This window comes from Schistocerca piceifrons, chromosome 3, assembly GCF_021461385.2.
Source record: "Schistocerca piceifrons isolate TAMUIC-IGC-003096 chromosome 3, iqSchPice1.1, whole genome shotgun sequence".
Lineage (NCBI taxonomy): Eukaryota > Metazoa > Arthropoda > Insecta > Orthoptera > Acrididae > Schistocerca > Schistocerca piceifrons.
This window is the reverse complement of record NC_060140.1, coordinates 365,512,146-365,537,486: the sequence shown is the minus strand read 5'-3', so window position 1 is coordinate 365,537,486 and position 25,341 is coordinate 365,512,146. Positions and strand designations below refer to the sequence as shown.

The window sequence follows — 25,341 nt, the reverse complement described above, 5'->3', positions numbered from 1 at the left end:
AAGGAAGATTTGGTTTATAGACCAGTCGACAACGAGGTCATTAGAGACGGTGCACAAGCGCGGATTGTCAAGGATGGGGAAGGATAAAGGCCACGCTCTTTGAAGGGAACCATCCCGACATTTGCCTGGATCAATTTAGAAAATCACAGAAAACCTAAATCTGGATGGCCGGACGTGGGTTTGAACCGTCGTCCTCCTGAAAGCGAGTCTATTGCGCTAGCCACTGTAGCACCTCGCTCGGTTTGAAGGCTTATATAGTGGATACGTTATTAACTGACATTTAATGGTAAATGTGACTTGTTTGTGATACATTTTCAATATGCCGTTGCCTTGAAAACGCCTACTGTAACTTATAATACATAACAGCTAAATATGCCAAAATAAATACGGCGCTGACGCAACGATTGTGGACATTGCACTGGGTCTCTCGTGTGGGTGACGTCAAAATGACGCCAAGATCGCAGGGAGTGGTTTGAGATGAGTGTTACGCGTTGCGAGCGGAGCGGGTAACTGAACACCCACCGCCCCGTGCTGCCCCAACCATGGAGGTATAAGGAGGGGAGATGGCACTATGACCGTCTGCTGTACGTCTGTTTGAAGCCGGTGGGCCGCCATGTTTGATTGGTCAAAACAGTGACAGAGCTCTTGTTAGAATTGCGTGTTCTTCATATTTAACGTTATGTCTGCGAAATAATTTCAGATGATGAGTGTTTCAATGTTTACATGCATAACACAGCGTCAGAATAGCTTTTTCAGGTGTTTTCGTTTTGTTTTTAATGCGTTTTTGCCCCAGCAATACAACTGATTTGGTCTCGTTAACTTAAGTGTTTCTTTTGGATACGAACTTCGAATGATGGAAAATAACAGTGTACAAAGCTCTTTTCAAACTCAAATCACCTTTTACTGTATTTGTGTCGATGTAAACTGAAAGCAGAACCCGAAGGCTATGCTAGTTTGCATACCGGATGATATTTCTTACTCGTTTACACACTTATACAAAATTTCATTTGTAAATACAAACATCGTTTGTGCTTTGTCAAGAAAAATAAGCGTATGAACCCCCAGAGCCCTACGAGCTTCATTGATCGGAAATCTGAAATAAAATAAGAAGAAAACAGTTTCACAAAACGTAAACAAGGCCGCACATCTCACGAATATAAACGACAATATTTTACGAACGGGGTCACTTACGCATGGAACGTGATTCCTTTTAACTTGGTAGCACTATTCCAACGGATAGTACACCCGTAAACAACGCAAACCGGCATTTTAAAATGGAAAAACCTTCAGCAGCTCTACACAGTAGCAGAATCGGAAACGAGTGTTCTGACCAAACTGCAATGGCGGAGCTCGGTTTCTGTCGGCTTCAAGTTTGTGACGTCATGGCATCTCCTCTCCTTATACCTCCATGGCCCCAACTCACCTCGGCGCGGTGCTAGGCACAGCACGAACGCCGCTGGCCGCGTCGTCTGGATAAAGACTGTGTCGCCGTGGCCGCCTAGGTGGGCCAGGTGAAGTGATGTACCGTGGATTCCAAATCCCAATTTATGAGGCAAAACTTGATGACAACCTCGTCCAGTGGAGAATACTTTATAACAGTTATACTGGGTATCCCGGGGAGTATGGCCAATACAATGTGAGTCAAAAAGGACTTTACAACTTTCGAATGAGGTAGAAATTTATTGAGATAACTTACAGAATCGGTAGGTGTGTCATTTGGTAGCAAACAACCTCAAGTTTCAAGTGTCATTTTGGTTCGATGTGACTACCATTTGCCGTGTGGTAAATCAATTTCTTCCCACACTCGTAACAGCAAATCGGTAGTAACTTGGGCAACGGCAGCGTAGATTCGATTTTTCAGGTCGCATAAACTGTTTGGTAGGGGAGGAACAGACATACGAATTTTAACAAAACCCCAGAGAGAGAAATCCAGTGGTGTCAGGTCTGGGGAGCGAGGTGGTCATGCGATTGGCCCTTCACGGCCAACCCAACGCGCTGTGAAGCGATTAAAGAGGAAACCTCGAAGTTCTCTCACGAAATGGGGTGGTGCACCGTCTTGCTGGTTGTAAACAATCCCATCTTGGTCGTCTCCATCGATCTGTGGAATTAAAAACTTTTCAGGGAGAGTTCGTTTCATGAAACCAAAACACACAGCGAGCACGCTCCCCACCACTCAAAGTAGCCATTTTAACTGTGTACTACACTGGCGCTCATGGTGGCGGATTGGATACTGATGCACTGCGATGCTCTAACTTGAGGTTGTTTGCTGCAAAATGCCATCTCTACTCGTTATATACGTTGTTGTTGTTGTTGTGGTCTTCAATCCTGAGACTGGTTTGATGCAGCTCTCCATGCTACCCTATCCTGTGCAAGCTTTTTCATCTCCCAGTACCTACTGCAACGTACATCCTTCTGAATCTGCTTAGTGTATTCATCTCTTGGTCTCCCTCTACGATTTTTACCCTCCACGCTGCCCTCCAATACTAAATTGGTGATCCCTTGATGCCTCAGAACATGTCCTACCAACCGATCCCTTCTTCTGGTCAAGTTGTGCCACAAACTTCTCTTCTCCCCAATCCTATTCAATACTTCCTCATTAGTTATGTGACCTACCCATCTAATCTTCAGCATTCTCCTATAGCACCACATTTCGAAAGCTTCTATTCTCTTCTTGTCCAAACTATTTATCGTCCATGTTTCACTTCCATACATGGCTACACTCCATACGAATACTTTCAGAAATGACTTCCTGACACTTAAATCAATACTGGATGTTAACAAATTTCTCTTCTTCAGGAACGCTTTCCTTGCCATTGCCAGCCTACATTTTATATCCTCTCTACTTCGACCATCATCAGTTATTTTGCTCCCCAAATAGCAAAACTCTTTAACTGCTTTAAGTGCCTCATTTCCTAATCTAATTCCCTCAGCATCACCCGACTTAATTAGACTACATTCCATTATCCTTGTTTTGCTTTTGTTGACGTTCATCTTATATCCTTCTTTCAAGACACTGTCCATTCCATTCAACTGCTCTTCCAAGTCCTTTGCTGTCTCTGACAGAATTACAATGTCATCGGCGAACCTCAAAGTTTTTATTTCTTCTCCATGAATTTTAATACCTACTCCGAATTTTTCTTTTGTTTCCTTTACTGCTTGCTCAATATACAGATTGAACAACATCGGGGAGAGGCTACAACCCTGTCTTACTCCCTTCCCAACCACTGCTTCCCTTTCATGTCCCTCGACTCTTATAACTGCCATCTGGTTTCTGTACAAATTGTAAATAGCGTTATATACGTTATCTTCACAAATTTCTATACAATTCCAAAGTTGTAAAGTCCTTTGTAACTCACCCCGTGTTAAGGGATACGAGAGAAATGATCATTTGTAGGAACACATTCAACCCTCGCAGCAATACCAAGAAGGGGGGGGGGGGGGGGGAAGGGGCGGGGGAAACTCTGTGCCTAATTTGTGAATATAGTGTTGCAGTTACTTTACATTTTAAAATTTTCGAAAAAATAATTATCGTTTCCGTTGATTTCTTGTACCAGATTCCATAAATGTTTTACGTTTTTCAGTTAAATTTAACCTAAAAATTTAAGTCTCAATGGTAGACGTCACTTTTCCCAATGAATATCATATTCAGTATTTTCAGTTTGATGATCTTACTTAGACAACAATATCTCTTTGAAAATTATGTTGTAAGTAAAAGACAACAACGATTAACGAAATTTTCATTTTTTTAATTTACCCCACACTCTTTATGAGGACGGGGCGACTCCTGTGAGGACGGGACGAGAGTCGTGCTTGCGTAGCTCAGATGGTAGAGCACTTCCCCGCGAAAGACACAGGTCCCGAGTTCGAGTCTCAGTCCGGCACAGTTTTAACCTGCCAGGAAGTTTCATATCAGCGCACTCTCCGCTGCAGAATGAAAGTCTCATTCTGGAAACATCCCCAAGGCTGTGGCTAAGCCATGTCTCCGCAATATCCTTTCTTTCAGGAGTGCTAGTTCTGCAAGGTTCGCAGGAGAGCTTCTGCAAAATTTGGAAGGTAGGAGACGATGCACTGGCAGAAGTAAAGCGGTGAACGCGGGGCGTGAGTCATGCTCGGGTAGCTCAGATGGTAGAGCACTTCCTCGCGAAAGGCAAAGGTCCCGAGTTCGAGTCTCGGTCCGGCACACAGTTTTAATCTGCCAGGAAGTTTCAGATTTCCTATACTTTGCCTTTGGTTCTGATAGTCATTTTTCTATCGCACATGACTCAAGTGAGAATGGGCCGATTACTGCACTGTACTGTATACTTATCCAGTGTATGGCACTACTGAAGCTGGAATGTATACTTGATGTCCTGGTATTTTGATTTCATTACTCTGACGTATTTGCGGGTCAAAGTTATTTTATAGACGAAGAAGATGCACCGAACACGACAGTTTTACTTTCAACTTTATTCGCAGACCTGCTTCGGAAATTTGTATTTCCATTACCACTACTATTGATGCGTCAGAATGCCTTCATGCCATTACACAATATTGACGACGGAAAACATAAATTTACAAAAGCAGTCTACGAATGAAGTTTAATGAAAAACTGAAGCTACCATGTGAATTTTCATCCTCTACGAACTGAATTATGCATTTATGGACCAGTTCAAGCTTGCAATAACTGGAAATGCATTAATTGTCAAAATTAATGGGTTTAAGTCCTACTGACAGACAAGCTGATGCTAACTTGTTCCTCCGCTGATTCAAAATTTTCTTCAAATTACACTATTGTCCTCTGCCCATAGAAATACATCCCTGATGGTTAAAATAATTGAGATACTAGAAATTTTTAGTCACGTAACTCACGAAAATTTTGAGCAAAATGAGAGATTGGGTGATGTACGCTAATATTTATATCGAAGGCCTCCATTATCGGAACTGATTCCTCACACGTATTTGAGCAAGATTAAAAGAGTATATAATAATGTTTACGTAATAAAAAAATGGTTCAAATGGTTCTGAGCACTATGGGACTTAACTGCTGAGGTCATCAGTCCCCTAGAACTTAGAACTACTTAAACCTAACTAACATAAGGACATCACACACATCCATGCCCGAGGCAGGATTCGAACCTGCGACCGTAGCGGTCGCGCGGTTCCAGACTGTAGCGCCTAGAACCGCTCGGCCACTCCGGCCGGCCGTTTACGTAATACTCAGGTATATTATGTACCTTCGAAGCGTTCCACGCACGAATGATTTCTTTATTTAGTACAAGAAGTACTTACCATTAATTCAGTGATTTGTGACATCCATTTTCCACCATAATGGGCTTTGGCAGGGATTAATCAAAACAGATTTTCACTTACGAGAAGGCATTCATTTGACATGCTGGTGTAGCTTAACGCGCACGACGCTAGTTTACGAGACGGAGAGGTGAGCCAGATCCGGATCGAATACTCGCGGTGGAATCAAAAGTGGAATTGGTTCCCAATCGCCAACTCAGAAAAATGCAGCACCCAAACAGTTAAAATACACACAGACCAAAGTTTACACGATGCACTGACAGATGGTGTGCATGATTTCCTTTCCGTAGGGATGATAAGAATGGCATCCAGCTACAAAGATAAAAGTAAAATCAATTTGTCAAGTCACGTAAACAGCGGACTGCGAACGCCAGGACGAACAGTGTGAAAGAGGGAAGAAGATTTCCAGATATCTTTTACTTGTATGATATAAGTTTGATTCCTCCACAACTTCAGCAAACATAAAAATGTTCTAGAGAAGTGTATTCTAGTGTACTTATTTACCTTTGCGAATACGGGATGACACCACTCTTTAAGATGTTGATGATTTCTATGATCTACATGGTGCTCTCTATTCTGAGGGGTTTCAACAGTTCGGCAGTTATTTGAACAAGGGAGTTGTTACTGCTGACAATTTATAGAGAAATTTTCGTTGCCAAATTATGTCTAGAAGACGCTATATAAAATTATCTACACGTTTACTTCACTCACTTTCAACCCGTCTTTAGAAATGTGTATTAAATTCCCACAGATTAGCAATTACGTGAGAGCACGTCACCAGGATTCTTGACAAATTCAATCAGCCATGAGAGAAGCTGTATCATAAAAATAATTATCTGATACATACACTCGTAATGCTAAAAATATAATGGCTCTGAGCACTATGGGGCTTAACATCTGAGGTCATCAGTCCCCTAGAACTTAGAACTACTTAAGCCTAATTAACCTAAGGACATCACACACATCCATGCCCGAGGGAGGATTCGAACCTGCGACCGTAGCAGTCGCGCAGTTCCGGACTGAGGCGCCTAGAACCGCTTGGCCACCGCGGCCGGCACTAAAAATAAATAACGGCCATAAAAATTCAAAGGATTCTGGCGCTGCAAATAGATTAGCTGTTAGTTCTCTTGTTATCGTGCGTTCAAAGAGGAAAGCGGGTCAGTAAGAAAAAAAAATATCGCTAAAGTTCAGCTCTTCCGATAAACCTTTAGTGTGCCAAGATGTTCCGAATAAACAACCATCCTCCTCTGAAGCAAGCGAAAGTTTTCGAAGCAGTCGTGTCGTTTCAAAACTACCTTACTGTACGTTTTAATTTTTCTAGATAGTTTGTGATTTTATTTGCGCGGTGACGGCGTGAAAGTAGACCAGATAACACAGCATCTGAAGAATAAGGTTTTGCGTGTTAGTACGCTTAAACAGAAGTGTCGTTGACGACTCTGTGACAATGGTCTAAGGAGGAATGATTTATTTTGTGGAAATGTTCGTGTTAACTTACCGACTTTGGTCAGACCGAATGTACGGTAATTTTACCAGACTGTGTATTGCGACGTGTGTTTCCCGTAACGTGGTTATCATTTATAGTGTGGACGCAGTTGACTCCAATCATCGTCGTTAGTTATCTATACAGAAGTTAGTAAGGCAGAAGTATCACTTAAAAATGAGTGTTTTCACAGTTGTAAATACGTGTGTTATACTTGTGGTGTGTAACCTACTTCTGAGCATGTATGCGTCTGCTCAGCCGATCATGTGCATGTACATGATGCCAGACGGTGTAGTTGTCCCAGGACCGTGTCTTTCCTACGGTTACTACGTCTTCTGCTACGAGTGCGAAAATGCAGAAGTGACTCAGTCAGCTACAACACAGCATGCAACAACTGATCGTGACACAGTTTCCACCACGACTTTTGTTCCTAAGACAAGGCCGCCGACCGAGTCTGCTTCACAGCCAACTCCTACTGATTTGACACCGCCAAGAACTACAGTCAGGAGCACAACACCAGAAACAACACTTACGTCGTTTAAAACAACAACAACAGTGGAGTACTCCTCGCCAACAAATCCAGCAGCTACCACTACCACGATCAGTCAGCAAACGACAACTGCAGCACCTACAACTACTTCCACGCCAGTCTCCACGACAGAGTCTAGAACCACCAAGTCTACAACGACAACCGTTGCTTCAGTCCCAATAACTACGACGGAAGCGATTTCCTCTACAGCTGGAACAACTGCTTCTCAACTGACAACTACCACAGCGAGAAATACCGTAATTAGTACTCTGGCAGTAACAACTACTTCCACTTCAGGCACAGGAGCAGCGAACACTGAAAAACCTACGATGTCACCCAGTACAGTGGGATTCACAAGCACTGTCACGCCAATAGCTACAACCACGGCGCAAACGGCTGCGGGTAACAACAACACCACTCATCAAACCACTGCATCAGACGCCACATCGGCAGTTACGGCAAGTACCGAGAGTGGAACAAGCCTACCTTCAGGAACCACAAGCCTACCAGCAAATGTAACAGAACTTGAGACGCTCACCACCGCATCAAGAAGTTCCTTCCCGACTCCACCTGCTCCTATAACGAGCACCAGGCGTCCTAGAACAACAAAAAGAAGAAGACGGACGACGACGACCACCACCACCACTACAGTCCCCACCGAACAGACGTCGACTCCGAGCATCGCAACTGCTGCTGACACTGGTTCCACTTCGTTGCTTGTTACAGTCACGTCGCAAACCGCTGCGGGGAACAACAACACAACTCATCAAACGATTGCATCCGGCGCTACATCGACAATTACTGCAAGTACTGAGAGTGGAATAAGCCGACCTTCAGCAACTACAACCCTGCCAGCAAACGCAACAGATCTGGAGACGCTCTCCACCGCATCAAGTTCCTTCCCGACTCCATCTGCTCCTATAACGAGCACCAGGCTCCCTAGAACAACAAAGAGGCGGAGACGGACTACTACTACGACGACGACGACCTCTACAGTCTCCTCCGAAGAACCGTCAGCTCCGACCGCCACTGCTACGTCACTGACCACGTCACCTGTTGGAGAGGTGACATCTGAGAATACGACTGCAGCTTCGATACCAACAATCACCACCGAACAAACAGCAACTGCAGATGCTGCTTCATCTCCAGCTACCTTCACTTCCACCCTACAGACAACTACAACTTCATTGCCGACGACCACCACCCCTCTGCAAACGACCACAACTATTGCTACAGTGCCAACGACCACCTCTACCACACTACAAACTACTACAGCTACTACTTCACCGGCGTCGACCTCGACCACCACTACCCCTACAACAACAAGCACCACGAGCACTACTTTAGCCCCTACGACCACTGCTGCCACTATACAAACAACAACTTCATCAGCTTCCCCGACAACTACAGCTGTTCCAACAACTTCGACTGAGAGAACTACTCCTAATTTTGATCCGGATCCAGAATGATGTGACAAGGTGGCATATCATCAGGTAAGCTTAAAGAACATAGCTCAGAGTTAACAGTTAATGATTATGACGGTACTTTAACGATACAGCTATAACAACGTCTACGGAACAGGCTATCAATCCGGAATGTGATTTATGAATTTACTTATTTTGATGTTAATGGTTTTAATCATATTAATAATATCTCGCCCCACTTTCTACGATTACATCTAACTACGCGAGTACTGAATACGTTGGATAATTAATTAGCAATCATTTTTGTTACTTAATTAATTAGATAATAAAATTGTGTAGCTATAGTGAAAATTAAAGAGACTGAAAAGAGAACTTTGTCTTTTCCTGCATTAGTCCCTATGGCGCGGAGGTTCCATTTTTTATCCTATATTTTACATTTTTTATATATACTGACCTTGTAACCTCACCGACGCTTCATTGAACTTGAGTAGAGAAACTGGAAAGGCTGTGGAGAGATACTGTTTACCATAAATAAATTGTGTAAACTACGCGCTGTATGTTTGAATCGGGTATTTGGAACCAGCCCAGCATTTCTGGACGTTGTTAAACACTTGTGTATGTGAATAGAATACTAGTCAAGATGATATAGCAAATAGTCTTTAAATATCCTTGTCCTCGTAAGCTAATTTTCGAATCCTTCCACCCTCTTCTAAACAACTGACATTTACAGAACTTTGTTTGGTAAAGCACCAGCAAATTTAAATCCACTTATGTAAATTATGTTATAATGGATATTTAGAAAGTTTGAATAATGTAATCGACTTCTCCTCGTTCATTTATAGGCAGTACGGCCACTCAGTTTGAAAGTAACGTGCGGTCTAGGTCTATGACTCTTCACAAAAGAAAAAAATTGGTATCTGAGTGCAGCTTCTTGTACAAGCAACCGATCAGAATGTAATCGACCTCTCCTCACTCACAAAAGTTGTTTGGCACTTCTTACTTGCCTAGTCGGAAAATAATGTTTTATGGTAACAACAATAATTGTACGCAAGTGCAGACTTGTTTGAAAAGTTTCAGGAATAGTTTTCAGCTCCACGTGATTGATTATGTATGACCAGATGAATAGATATATGATTTTTTTGTTTCTTACAGACTTTTGGCTCGACCATATTGCCTTTGTATGCTTTTTTATGTGAAAAACAAACTGGGGCGCCGACATTTATCGATTGAAACTGACTTGTTTAGCTAGCTGGACCGTAATTTCATTATATATATATATATATGAAAATTTGCGCTTGACCATTACTTGACTATCTGCTATCTATTGTTCCCTGAAATTATTTCACAATGTTCTGCTTATGATTTTTATGTCATCATTTAGAGTGATTCGGTGTTACTGGCAGAATGGGAGTAGGGTAATGGAACGATGGTGTCTCCAGTTTTCAGTGCTTCACATTTAAAACGCTCTAGCATCACAATTATTTCTTATGCGTCCTCAGCGGTTTGTTGTTGTTTTTGTCTTCTTCTGTCCTAAAAACTGTTTTGAAGCAGCTGGATGACTAATTCACTCTATACAAACCTCTTCATCTTTGCATAACTATTGCAGCCTACATCCATGTGAACAAGCGCACTATGGTGGTTCGGGAGCGAGACAATGTGAACTGTTCAGAGCTGACGTAGTTATGCTAATGCACGCAGGTATGGATGCGTGCAGGCTAAGAAACTTTGTGGCCGTTCTGGAAGATAAATTCATTTGAATTTTGGTGTACGGCTTGATATTTACCTCATGTCCCCAACGATGTACAACAATGCCGTCGTTGCTGCGTCGGCTATTCTCTCTTCGTCATGACTTCTTCTCCTTAAAGGTCCATTTAAAAATGCAAGTCCTCATCGCATCAGGATGTGGACATTAGGGCGTAGCTCGGTAGAAGAATGAAAACTTGCGACTTCCATATATTATAACTTTTAATTGACACAATAGTGAGAGAGTTCAAGTACATACTTCTTTATCGCACCAACGAGATCGGCGAGAAAAAAAAACAATTAAGGTATATAAAAATTGATAGTATAGCTTTAAATTTTTTGTCAGATTACTCAGATAGAATCGCACCTCCCCACGATATCTTTGCCTTACGAGGACAGCGCGAATAAGAATCATTGCAAATATTTATACGTGTAAGCCATCTAAGGAACCTTGACAACTGCCCCCTCCCCTCCCCTGAATACTGGCGTGATCCATATCACTGGACGTCAGTACATAGTGGTGGTGCATTACAATAATTGCACCTTTCTTGTACTTTAAACTCTTGGGGCATCTGGGTACTGAGACCTTTATTCGTGGCCAAGTTTACCTCGGTTGCTCCCAGAACGTGTCATTACATAACATACATATCTAATTTTGTTTAATGTACACTTAACAAATTATTACTACCACTACTTACAAAAGTTTTAAAGGTTGCATCAACAGGCACATTCGAATTAAGAGTCTGTAGTTTGATTTCTGAAATCTAATAGCTGCTATTGCGGCATTGTTTAGCGCGTGCACCACACGTGACATGTGCTGGGCGCTGACTTGAGTTTGTTAACGCTGTAGTTTGTTGAGCTGTCCATGAGTGTGCTACAATTTCAATTATTTACACAAAGTAAATAAAAGTGTTCAACCTACTGCTGCAACGTGATGTGCTGAGGGTTTGTATGTTGGAACCATCGATGCCGAAGCGAGGAGGTTCATGATTTACGGCCCAGGCATTTGTTCTTGTCTTAGCCACATGTTTCAGTCGTTGAACCAGGCTCACGCTATCAGCATCCCGAAGACATCTGAATGGGTTCAAGGTAACTCTCCAATGCCTTTATTCGTTTCCATATTCTCTCAGTGGTAGAATGTCTTGTTGATACCCGAGTCCACTGAGGATATGAATGTTCGTTACCGCCCAGCACTTAAACACGTTTTTTTTTATTTTTATTTTTTTTTTTACGGGAACACACGGAATTACGTGTGTCAAACCTTCACAAAATGTTCGTAGCACATTTACAGTTATTAGTTCATATATGCAGTCCTGGAAAACATATTCCGCCTGATACTGCGTCAAATACGTAGTTTTTACGTTTCATCATTGTTACGATAGCCTAGGTCTTTACATTTTAAAATATATTGACACGCCAGGTTTGCGTATTTATTACTCCGCACATATACATTTTCATATGACATTTACCGAGCGAGGTGGTGCAGTAGCTAGCACACTGGACTCGCATTCGGGAGGACGACGATTCAATCCCGCGTCCGACCATCCTGATTTAGGTTTTCCGTGATTTCCCCAGATCACTCCAGGCGGATGCCGGGATGGTTTATTTGAAAGGGAATTGCCGATTTCCTTCGCCGTCTTTCCGCAATCCGATGAAACCGATGACCACACTGTCTAGTTTCCTCCCCGACCAACCCAACTCATATGAAATTTACGTGTCTGTACATAAATATTGTACAAAAATTTGCATAAACACTGTAGAGAAATTATCCATACGAGACAGTTAATATTACATACATTTCTTGTGATTTTATGTCACGTAACATTTTTCGAGTTTTACATTACCATTTTTATCACATTTTCCTCTCGGGCATTACCTCTTTGAATGTTCATTTGTGAACAATCTATAATCATAATCTCAGTTTACTTTAACATTTATCAGGCTGTTATTTTTTTTCAGTCTCATTTTCCAGAATTGACAAAATATTTGCATACAACGTTATCTCACGACGTGCATTAGATTTGTGTTTATACATCGTACCTGACGGGAGTATCCCTCGTTACAAATGCCGAGGAAAGAAGCTTCACAACAAGAAAACGCTGTAAACCTACATAACTACGTTTAGCTACGCCTTTGCCAAGTTTAGTGGGATGTTTCTTACTGGTCTACAGGAAATGTTATGGACAGGAAGATGCATTCATTTTTACTCTACTACTGCAGTCCTTCATCATCACGAGAAAACTATTGAGTACATGATTTCATGTCTATCTACTCGTGTTAATCCACTTACTACCTACCGATACATTCTGACAGAAGAATATTGTGTTATACAACTGTCGTCATCTGTTGTAAACAGTATACTTCAATGCCGGTGACGTAAACTTCTTTTTGCTACATGATATCACTCTTGTGTATTATGATGTGCGTGAATATATTTCTGCCAGAATTGTGCCAATGGACAAGTGTAAAACAATGTTGAAACAACTTGTGTTCGTGCGCAAATGCACGGTAATAACTCTTGCTTGGCGCTCTTCTGAGTCACACGGACTTCTAGTGCTTGGTCTGAGCTCTCTTAATTTGGTAGCAAAAGACCTAAGTTCAACATTTTTATACATCTGGCTTACTGTAGCTCTTTCATGCACACATTCACACTATCACACTCACACGTACTTTTATACATACGATTATTTATTTTCGGTACGGCCCTTATGTTTTGGTACCAAACACCCAACTACTGTGTTTCCTGTTTTACCCAGGGCCTGACTTTGCATCGTTGTCAGTATTCATATGTTCGGTTTCTATCAGTACGCAGTTCATTCTTTATCAGTTTTTATGAGTTGTAAGAGCGCACTTGTTCGTACTACGGTTGTCGTTTTGACTTAGTTTTTTCACCTCGAAAGAAAAGTGTTGTTGTTGGCGGGGCACATCCTATCTCTCGTAGTACATTCAAGACTTAGTATATGTCCCTTCATTCCTCATGTAAATAACTCCTTTCGCTCTCTCTCTCTCTCTCTCTCTCTCTCTCTCTCTCTCTCTCTCTCTCTATATATATATATATATATATATATATATATATATATATATATATATGATGGTGAGTCAAATGAAAACCATAAATATGTTTTTAAATATTATTTGTTGTGCAGAAGTGGTAAAAAGCTGTATCACTTTTCAACATAATCTCCCCCACGCTCAATGCAAGTCCTCCAGCGCTTACAAAGTGCCTAAATTCCTTTAGAAAAAAATTCTTTTGGTAGTCCGCGCAACCACTCATGCACCGCGTGGCGTACCTCTTCATCAGAACGGAACTTTTTCCCTCCCATTTCGTGTTTGAGTGGTCCAAACATATGGAAATCACTTGGGGCAAGGTCTGGTGAGTATGTGGATGAGGAAGACACTCAAAATGCAGGTCTGTGATTGTTGCAACTATTGTACGGGCAGTGTGGGGCCTTGCATTGTCATGTTGCAAAAGGACACTGCTGACAGCAATCCACGTGCTATGATTTGATTGCATGCCGCAGTCGATTTTTTAGGAGATCTGTGTATGAGGCCCTGCTGACAGTGGTCCCTCTAAGCATGTAATGCTCCAAAATGACGCCTTTTTCGTCCCAAAAGAGAGTCAGGATAACCTTCCCTGCTGATGGTTCTGTTCGAAACTGTCATGGTTTTGGTGATGAGGAATGACGCCATTCCTTGCTTGCTCTCTTCGTTTCCGGTTGGTGGAAGTGAACCCAGGTTTCGTCCCCAGTAACGATTCTTGCAAGGAAGCCGTCACCTTCTCGTTCGAAGCGCCGAAGAAGTACTTCACAAGCATCAACACGTCGTTCTCTCATTTCAGGAGTCAGCTGAGGTGGCACCCATCTTGCAGACACTTTGTGAATCTGGAGCACATCATGCACAATGTAGTGTGCTGACCCATGGCTAATCTGTAAACATGCTGCAATGTCATTGAGTATCACTCGGCTGATTTCCTTCACTATGGCTTCAACTGCTGCAATGTTCTGTGGAGTCACAACTCGTTTTGCCTGACTGGGACGAGGAGCATCTTCCACTGAAGTTACACCATTTGCAAACTTCCTACTCCATTCGTAGACTTGCTGCTGTGACAAATATGCATCACCGTACTGAACCTTCATTCGTCGATTAATTTCAATAGGTTTCACACCTTCGCTACACAAAAACCGAATAACAGAACACTTTTCTTCCCTGGTGCAAGTCACAAGTGGGGCGGCCATCTTTATACTGATACCACGACGGTAAGTGTGCATCTGCACTATGCTGCCATCTACAGGCCATTATGCACGCCACGCTGTTTGTAGCACGTTTACCAACTTACAGGATAACGGCGCGAAATTTCGATTTGTTATTACAAATTTAAGGTTTTCATTTGACTCACCCTTATATATATATATACCCTTATATATATATACCCTTATATATATACCCTTATATATATATATTCCTTAGCTTAGTTCTTCCTAATTTCTTAATCTTAGTTTTCTTCTGTAGTGTAGACGTTTTATTTCATTACTAGTCAACCCATAAGGTTTCTATAAGTGTAGACTACTTGGCGTTTCTTTGCCAAGCTATCGTCGTATGGCGGCGATCCGTCGGCCTACGCTGTACAGCCCGCATGCGCGAAGGTTGTCAACCTTAAAGCTAGCTACTGCGCGCGCGCAGTTCTGTTCTCTCTCCACTTCGCCACTCCCACGTGCTGCATATCAATCGCACGCCTTCTGTGTGTTTAAACGGTCCGGTGTCAAGTTGAATAATTTCTCGCCCTCAGCGAGGGTAATATTTTCTGAGCTTATCTGGCCCGTAAACACACTATGAAAATCTTGCATAATTAAATCTTACTTAGTAGTAAGGCAACACACATCAAAATGGCAAAAAAATTCATTCCTTAAGACTAAACATCAATCGTAATAAGTATATTGAAGTGGATAGAGTGTCGTCTCTTGTATACATTTACACACATAACTCCAAGCCGTGCTTGATCAGTTTCAAATTCTGTTTAGTGCCGAAATTCACGTAAATCTTTGTGTGGATAGAGTCCTTTTTTCTTACCACTGCTTAAGTATACTAACTTTTAGGCTCCTGGATGAGGGACTCTTGATATAACGAATGGCCCTGTGTACAGCAGTTGCCACTTCCGAATCAAATTACCATCCTTTGTCGATTTTGGCTGAGTCCTGAGGAGTACTTTTTCTCCTACATGGTGTTGTACAGTGCATCCTAATTTCTTAGGATACAATTGTTTTCTGTATTCTGGCCTTTCGTCAATGCTAACCAGTGCCCGACGTATTTTCTCCTCAAGCGATGCTTCCTTTATAGGGACCTTGGATAGAGGTTTTCCCAATCGTCTGTTTCTCTTTTGTCAAACAGCAATTCCGTACATGTAAAACCGTTTGTGCTATGTGGGATATTGTTCATAACTTGAAGTTACGTATCGATCCACTTTGTGTGTTTATGGGAGGTGAAAGTCCAGATAAACCTGTTAAATTCCTTAAATATCATCACTCTGGGACTTACATCTGGGTGAAATCTGGATACAAGCGTATGTCTAATGTTGTGAGTATTCACGAACTCTTTCTAACGGTTGCCTGTAAAGTATGATACATTGCCCGTTATCAGTATTTCTGGCTTGCCTACTATTGGTAGATAATCCGCAGTCATTCTTATGATGATGGTGCCCCCAGTCACTGACCGCACAGCATATTATTTGACGTACTTGCAGAAAATGTCGTATAGAGCAACAACGTATCTTACACCCCCTTTCCCTTGTGAGATCGTCAAATCGCGTCCTAGGAAGCTATCTCCAAGGGTATTTCAGGCATTATCGGGTGTATTTCAATTAGTTTTGACTTATTTGTATGCTTAGCCTTCTGGCACACTATACATTTCCGTATTACCTGCAGAGCTTCCCTTCTTAAATTTGGATAGTAACAATAAGTGATTTCTTACTAAGGCAGTTGGAGACACCATAGTGTCTCCAAACACTGTGAGAATGTACTGCTGTAGTTACTCCATAGTTTTACTCGTCTTAACGTAGTATTTCTGTTGTGTTTTATCTTTAATCAACAAAACCCTGCCGGCCGGAGTGGCCGAGCGGTTCTAGGCGTTACAGTCTGGAACCGCGCGACCGCTACGGTCGTAGGTTCGAATCCTGCCTCGGGCATGGATGTGTGTGATGTTCTTAGGTTAGTTAGGTTTAGGTAGTTCTAAGTTCTAGGGGACTGATGACCTCAGAAGTTAAGTCCCATAGTGCTCAGAGCAATTTGAACCATTTCGAACCATAACATGAAGAGAGCCGTTAAGTACAGTGCTTTTTATACAGGGGCAGAAGCTATGAGTTCGGTGTTCTCTCTTTTGCTTTAAAAGTCAGTGCAGGCGTATTTATTCGTGCTGTAGAGCGCATCTATTCGACGTCCCTTCTTGAAAGGCCGGCCGCGGTGGCCATGCGGTTCCAGGCGCTACAGTCCGGAACCACGGGACTGCTACGGTCGCAGGTTCGAATCCTGCCTCGGGAATGGATGTGTGTGATGTCCTTAGGTTAGTTAGGTTTAAGTAGTTCTAAGTTCTAGGGGACTGATGATCTGAGATGTTAAGTCTCATAGTGCTCAGAGCCATTTGAACCAATTTAAACCTTCTTGAAAACGGGGATGACCTGTGCCCTTTTCCAACCTTTTGGAACGCTACGCTCTTCTAGACCTGACAGGTTAGGGTTCAAGTGCGGATGGATGATCTGTCTCGTCTGTTAACATCTTATAGCCTGGGGTTGAATGTTCCCTTTCCTTTTCAGTGTTACTAACGACGTTAGTCCGCAATTTTTCCTCCACTGCTTTCAATCTCTGATATACATCGATTTCTGAATCACGTCTATATAAACCATGTTTTCCTGGACTACCTCCTACGCCAGTGTATTATCTTCCTTTACTTCCTTAATGTCTTTATCTATCCTCTCTTGCTGCTTTCTCATGAACTGAGTACTTAATATTATGCTACCCAGTTGCAACGACAGGTGTTTCAACTTCTCAGGTAGACCTTTGTACGCTTTTTGCAACCCGTCAACGGTACCTGCGACTGTGTTTACATTCTCTTACAATTGTGACTGCTCCTGTGGCACTTTTGTCTGAGCCTCAGATACGTCTTTCACCTTTTCCGTGAAGTGCTCTTGTGTTCAAAAATGGTTCAAATGGCTCTGAGCACTATGGGACTTAACATCTGAGGTCATCAGTCCCCTAGAACTTAGAACTACTTAAACCTAACGAACCTAAGAACATCACACACATCCATGCCCGAGGCAGGATTCGAACCTGCGACCGTAGCAGTCGCGCGGTTCCGGACTACAGCGCCTAGAACCGCATGGCCACCGCGGCCGGCTGCTCTTAAGTATCGCCTACTGATGGCAGTTTTTGGCTTAAATTATTTATATTTTGTGACATATCGGTGAGAAATTGTGTGTTTAGGATTTCCCCCATACCTACATGATTATCCGGTAATTCATTTGTCAAGTCATTGAACTGTTGTTCTATGTCGGTTTTGAAAGCATCAAGGTCTCGCTTTTGCTCTCCAAGTTATTCCTTTTGTGTATGTCTGTTGTTTTGAAAAAACTATTAAATTTTTCATCAATACTTTGTTTGAATGTTTTTGTTCTTCCTTAAAGTCGTTATTGAAATCACTGAAGCTTTGTTTACATAACTGTTGTAGCATTTGCATCTTGTTCGGGGTTTCCGGTGTGCGAAATGCACGCTGTCCAATCACGTTTGCACTAGGCGTAAGTGTAGCAGGTAAAGAAAGATTTAACATGTCCGCGCTGACGCGCGATACATTTTCGCCAAGAGAAAAAAATCTTCCCTGGAGAAAACCGTGACCCTGTCACATCTGTTGCCATCATAGTATCATTTCGAATGATAATGTTCCTGTGATATGTATCCATGTCAATTGACAAATGTAACTGGTCGTTATCACTGCTACCGACATGTTCTGTTTCGATTTCATTTGTTGCAATGTCCATGTCGGCGACATCTTGTGCCAGGCTATCCAGCAATTGATTGGCAATAATGTGCCTATTTTGTGTACTCATTTTTTGATAATTTAAAAAAATTACAAAATAAAGAATACTTCTGAAAATCAAATATTCTGTTTGTAATAGTGAAGATACCACTACGAAATCTATTCAACGGTGCCTCGCTAACATGTATCAAAATACATTTTCGGCGTAACTCAATTGCATGCACAGGTTTCCCTCCTCAAAATTAATTTTCTATCCAAATGTCTACGTATGTTATGCGAATGCTGGGGATTGAATTAGGAAAGGTACTACGATCACTGTTGACAGAGACGCTACGAAGCGCAGTCACGTACGCAATGGATCGTGTACTTTCCTGCCTTTTCGTTGGTTTTTCTCGCTCCTCCCGGAATTAATTCCCCAACTGATTGTGTTTAATCTTTTGCACATCGTGTGATTTCCATCCTCGTTGCGATAATATAGTATCACTCTCATGAAACAGAGAAAGACAACAATTAGTATAATACAGAACTTACAAAATTATGTAATTATTTTAAATTTTTACAAACGTGCTAACTCTCTCTCGATGACGACGTCCTAGTATAGATCTCCAGATATGGTGGTTAGGGAGAGAGATAATGCGAATTGTTTAGAGCTGATGTAGTTGTGCTAATGCACTTTTAGCCGAAACAGGATTTGAAAGCCTAGAAATGCACGCAGGCGTGGATGCATGCGCGTTAAGAGACTTTGTGGCATTTCTGGAACGTTCATTGAAGATAAATTCCTTTGAGTTTTGGTGAACAGCTTGATATTTACCTCGTCTCCCAAACCATGTGCAACAATGCGGGTGTGGCTGCTTCGGGTATTCTCTCTTCGTCTTGACTTTTCCTCCTTAGGAGAAGGTCCATTTAAAATGCAAGTGCTCGTCGCATCGCGATGTGGGCATCACAACTGCATGTACTACTCTAGCACGCCTCCCGTCACACACAGATTTTCATCTTATCCACACACTACTAATGTAGTGTTCCTTTCCCCTTATCCTTGTTAATCACAGCATTTCCCCGATTCCCGTAAGAGTTGAGCCTGTGGTGCATCTGCACTGAAGAGCAGCGCCGGTCGAGGTGGCCGAGAGGTTCTAGGCGCTACAGTCTGGAACCGCGCGACCGCTACGGTCGCAGGTTCGAATCCTGCCTCGGGCATGGATGTGTGTGATGTCCTTAGGTTAGTTAGGTTTAAGTAGTTCTAAGTTCTAGGGGACTGATGACCTCAGATGTTAGGTCCCATAGTGCTTAGATTCATTTGAACCATTTTGAGGGTGGGTCGCAGGTTCGAATCCTGCCTCGGGCATGGATGTGTGAGATGTCCTTAGGTTAGTTAGCTTTAAGTAGTTCTAAGTCTAGGGAACTGATGACCTCAGATGTTAAGTCCCATAGGCCTTGATACGCCTGGGCAATGGGTCGAACAGAGCTTGGATGGCGTGTACAGGTACAGCTGCCCATGCAGCTTCATCATGATACCGCAGTTCATCAAGAGTAGTGAGTGGCGTATTGTGACAAGGCAGTTGCTCGACCACCATTGACCAGACGTTTTCAGTTGGTGAGAGATGTGGAGGATGTGCTGGCCAGGGCAGCAGTCGAACATTTTCTGTATCTAGGAAGGCCCGTACAGGACCTGCAACATGAGGCCGTGCATTATCCTGCTGAAATGTAGGGTTTCGCAGGGATCGAATGAAGGGTAGAGCCACAGGTCGTTACACATCTGAAATGTAATGTCCACCGTTCAAAGTGCGGTCAGTGTGAACAAGAGGTGACCGAGACGTGTAACCAATGGCACCCCATACCATAACGCCGGGTGATACGCCAGTATGGCGATGAGGAATACACGCTTCCAATGCGCGTTCGCCGCGATATCGCCAAACACGGTTGTGACCATCATGATGCTGTAAACAGAACTTGGATTCATCCGAAAAAATGACATTTTCCCATTCGTGCACCCAGGTTCGTCGTTGAGTACACCATCGCAGGTGGTGGTGTCTGGGATGCAGCGTCAAGGATAACCGCAGTCATGGTCTCTGAGCTCATAGTCCATACTGCTGCAAACGTCGTCGAACTGTTCGTGCAGATGGTTGATGTCTTGCAAACGTAACCATTTGTTGACTCTGGAATCGAGACGTGGCTGCACGATCCGTTACAGCCATGTGGATAAGATGCCTGTTATCTCAACTGCTAGTGATACGAGGCCGTTGGGATCCAGCACGGCGTTCCGTATTACTCTCCTCAACCAACCGATTCCATATTCTGCTCACAGTCATTGGATCTCGGCCAACACGAGCAGCAATGTCGCGATACGATAAACCGCAATCGCGATAGGATACAATCCGACCTTTATCAACGTCGGAAACGTGTTGGTACGCATTTCTCCTCCTTACACGAGGTATCACAACAACGTTTTACCAGGCAACGCCGGTCAGCTGCTGTTTGTGTATGAGAAATTGTTTGTAAACTTTCCTCATGTCAGTACGTTGTAGGTGTTGCCACTGGCGTCAATCTTGTGTGAATGTTCTGAACAGCTAATCATTTGCATATCACAGCTACTTTTTTTCTTTTTTCTTTATTGTGATTTTAAAACCTGTAGAACAGGTAGGCTGGCAGCAGCACAATACGCCGCACTTCAGCCAAATATAGTACAATGATAAAAACAGAGAAGACACATGAGTTGGAACAAAACGGCGGGGAAAATGCAGTAGACACATGAACATAAAAAAAAACATGAAGCCGTTCACACTCGATGACAATCCACACTACAAACTGTTGACACGAAGCACAAACACTGAAGATGTCGACAGCACTGGTGAACTATGGAGTGTGACGGTGAACACTGAACACTAAACACGACAGCACACACGAGAGACTGATGGCGATGATCTCCGGCGCACGAATGTCCACTTAGCGTGTGCGAGTCCGGGGACCTGCCAAGAGGTGAATAAGGGTGAGGTGGGGGAGAGGGGAGTATAAGGATGCCAATGGCTGAGAAGATGGGGGGAGGAGGAGATGGACAGTGGAGGGGAAGCCCGGGGGAGGAGTGGGGAGAAATGGAGGAGGGAGGGACGAGGGAGAGAAGGGAGGGAGGGTGCCCAAAGGAGGAAAAACAGGAAGAGGAGATGGAGTCGGGAGCGTGCCTTGGTTTGGATTGTCCGGAGAGTCGACGGTCGAGGGTGACGCCAAGGTACTTAAAGGTGGGGGTGAGGGCGATAGGACGGCCATAGATGGTGAGATAGAAATCAAGGAGGCGGAAGAAGGGGTGGTTTTGCCTACAATGATCGCCTGGGTGTTGGTATCACAGCTTCTTCTTCCTGTCGGTTAAATTTCGCGTCTGTAGCACATCATCTTCGTGGTGTAGCAATTTTAATGGCCAGTAGTGTAAATTATAGCTCAGAGAGAAGTAAAAACTTTTAAGACATTATTTTCAAATAATAATTCGCGTCACCTGTGCCACTTTCCACTGTTTACAGGCCTGCAGCGTCATGCGCGGGACGGCCACCGCGGCGCTCGCGTTCGCGTCGTTGCTGTTGCTGCTGACGGTGCTGCCACCCAGCGTGGACGCTGTGAGGCGCGTGCTGGTGCGAGCCCCGGGCCAGGCTGCGCAGGCGCGGCGCGCCAAGGTGCTGCAGGTGGGGCAGCTTCGCAAGGAGGACGTGCGCGAGGGACACATCATTCGCGCGCCGGACCGCATCGTGGACCCGGGCGAGGTCTGCCTCGGCGGCAAGCGGCACGGCGCCGGCCGCTGCCGCGAGGAATGGTGATACCACCCACGTGTGCACAAACTCTCACTCAGTATTATGTGACGATTTTTTTCCTAAAAAACAATCAAAAATAAAAATGTATGTTTCTGTAATTTAGGTAGCAAACAACTATCTTTATTTTTCCTAGCATTATTTTCGTACTTTACAGGTTCACATGTAACTGGTGTATGCTCAATAGTGTGGATCTTAGCAACACGTAATTTTCCAAACAGTTAAGTTTTACTGCCCCAACCACCCAATTCCACCTTCGTGTTTTCTTTTTTGACTCATCAGTCTTCCGACTGGTTTGATGCTGTCCACGCCGAAATCCTCTCCTGTGCCAATCTTTCCATCTCAGAGTAGCAATTAGAACTAAAGTCCTCACTTATTTGCTGGCTGCATTCCAATCTCTGATTTCCTCTGTAGTTTTTACTCCCTACAGCTCCCTCAAGAACCACATATATTATTCCCTTATGTCTTAACAGATATCCTATCATCCTGTCCGTTCTTCTATTTTCCACATATTCCTTTCCTCGCCCATTCTACGGAGAACCTCCTCATTGTACACCTAATTTTCAACACTGTTCGTAGCACCACATCTCAAATGCTTCTAATCTCTTTTGTTCCTGTTTTCCCACAGTGTTTCACTGCCATGCAGTGCTGTGTTCCAAACGTATATTATCAGAAACTTCTTCCTCGGACAGTAAGGACTTATGTTTGATACAAGCAGATTTCTCAGAAATTTCTTGTAAATTTAAGATCTATGTATACTACTAGCGGATTTCTCTTGTCCAGGAATGCCCTTTCCGCCAGTGGTAGTCTGCTTTTTATGTCCCCGTTGCTCCGTCTATCAGGGCTTATTTTGCTGCGTATGTAACAAAATTCCTTAATATCGTGATCCCTAATTCTGATGTTAAGTTTTTCTCTGTTCTCATTTCTTCTTCTCATTCATTACTTTCGATTTACTCTCGGTCCGTATTTTGTACTCATTTAGCTGTTCATGACATTCAACAGATCCTTCACTTTTACTCAACGTAGCAATGTCATTAGCGAATCTTATCATTGATATCCTTTCACCCTGCATTTTGAACCTTTCTTTTATTTCTGTTATTAGTTTTCGATGTACAGACTAATAGTAGGGGCGAGAAACGACTGTCCTGTCTCACATCCTTTTTAATTTGAGCACTTCGGTTTTTGTCTTCCACTCTTACGGTTCGCTCTTGGCTCTTGTACATAATGTATATAATACGTCTTTCTTTCTAGATTATCCCTGTTTATCTCAGAATTTCGAACACCTTGCACCATTTGAAATTGTCGAATACTTCTTCTAGGTCGATAAATCCTACGAACGTGTCTTGATTTTTCTTCAGTCTTGCTTCCATTATCAACCGCTACGTCAGAACTGCCTCTTCTGTACCTTCACTTTTCCTAAACCCAATTTGATCGTCATCTATCAGATTCTCACTTTTCTTTTCTATTCTTCGGTATATTTTTCTTGTCAGCATCTTGGATGAATAAGCTGTTAAGCTGATAGTGCGATAATTCTCACATTTCTCGGCCCTTACTATCTTCGAAACGTCGGCCGGGGTGGCCAAGCGGTTCTAGCAGCTAGAGTCAGGAACCGCGCGACCACTACGGTCGCAGGTTCGAATCCTGCCTCGAGCATGGATGTGTGTGATGTCTTTAGGTTAGTTAGGTTTAAGTAGGTCTAAGTTCTAGGGGACTGATGACCTCAGATGTTAAGTCCCATAGTGCTCAGAGCCATTTGAACCATTATCTTCGAAATTTTGTGGATGATAGTTTCGCGAAAGTTAGATGGTATAGCGCCAGTCTCATACCTTCTACATTCCAAAGCGAAGATTCGTTTTGTTGCCACTTCACCTAATGAATTTAGACATTCCGATAGAATATTATCTGTTCCTTCTGCCTTATTTAATCTTAAATCGTCTAAACCTCTTTTAAATTCTGATTCTAATACAGCATCTGCTATCTCATTCCTTTTTACACCTGTTTATTCTTCTATCAAGTCGTAAGACAAATCCTGCCATGCCCCCCCCCACCGCCCCCCCCCCCCAAAAAAGAGTGTAAATCCTGTGCACTATTGGACAACTGCAAACGACTCACAAAAGCCATGAAGATGGAAAACAGTAGACGCCGCCATAAGTTCCATTCAAAAACAATATACTATTCCTGGATTTTTTTCTTCTTCTCCATCATTTCCCTTCGCACTCAAACACAAGTTTGTGGGAACACATCTACAAGTCCGCATACTTCTTATAACTGTATCTGAAAAAAATACCAAAAATGTCACGAAAAACGTGACAAAAATCTGAGAAAAGGTTTTTGTTAATGACGTTCATAACTTATATAAGTGAAACGCGTTGCCATTTTCAGCTTCTGTTGAACCAAAGAACGGACAGACATGAATCATTGTTTTTCTAAAGAAAAGATTTGGTAATGGGTCTTTATTATGAACTCCACCAATAATTTTCAAAACTAATTATGTCTCAGTTTCATCTTTTGAGAACATGTTATTGCAATCTTATTTGAGTTTGATACGTCTTATTCCACATGACAGCTATCTTCAACTATTCTACCATAGTATGGCGCAAAGATTTATTGGAAACGTAGCACACAAGAGAAGTAAAATTATTTTCTGAATTTGTGTAATGAATGTGTGGAAGAAGGTGACACCATTTGATAACTCTTGGAAGAACAGCCCACAGACGTGCATTGACACTAACAGCACAAATTATTTGAAGTAATTACTGATAATACGTCAATGAAAAACAATCTTTGGTTTCAACTTAAGTAAAGCAAGAACATGACATTATATAAAAAAAAACATGTTATAAAATAATTTCATAGAGTAATAATAAGAGTGTAAGTGTAATACATGCAGTTAAATTTACCTAATAAGGCTTATGAGAAATCACATAACATAATTTGCTTGCATAACATTCGGTATTTTTTGCAAACCCAGTAGTAGAATCCACGAGTTACTGAAAGTAAAGATCACATTTTAATCAAATCAAAGAAAGTTCAAGATAATTTTTATTACTGGTGTCTGCAAGTGGGTGCAAGTAA

General features: G+C 42.7%; 1 protein-coding gene across 1 annotated transcript; it reads left to right on the top strand.

The window, feature by feature from the left end:
- The first annotated feature begins 6,543 nt into the window (after nucleotides 1-6,543).
- LOC124789422 (mucin-5AC-like) lies at nucleotides 6,544-22,375 on the top strand. The gene is made up of 2 exons (XM_047256767.1): nucleotides 6,544-8,788; nucleotides 21,985-22,375. Exon 1 carries the CDS (start codon nucleotides 6,944-6,946, stop codon nucleotides 8,762-8,764), a length of 1,821 nt encoding a protein of 606 aa, XP_047112723.1. The 5' UTR covers nucleotides 6,544-6,943; the 3' UTR covers nucleotides 8,765-8,788; nucleotides 21,985-22,375.
- The last annotated feature ends 2,966 nt before the right edge of the window (nucleotides 22,376-25,341 follow it).

Excerpts from the sequence above, each read along its gene's own strand:
- LOC124789422 (XM_047256767.1), top strand. The coding sequence starts at position 6,944 with ATGAGTGTTTTCACAGTTGTAAATACGTGTGTTATACTTGTGGTGTGT.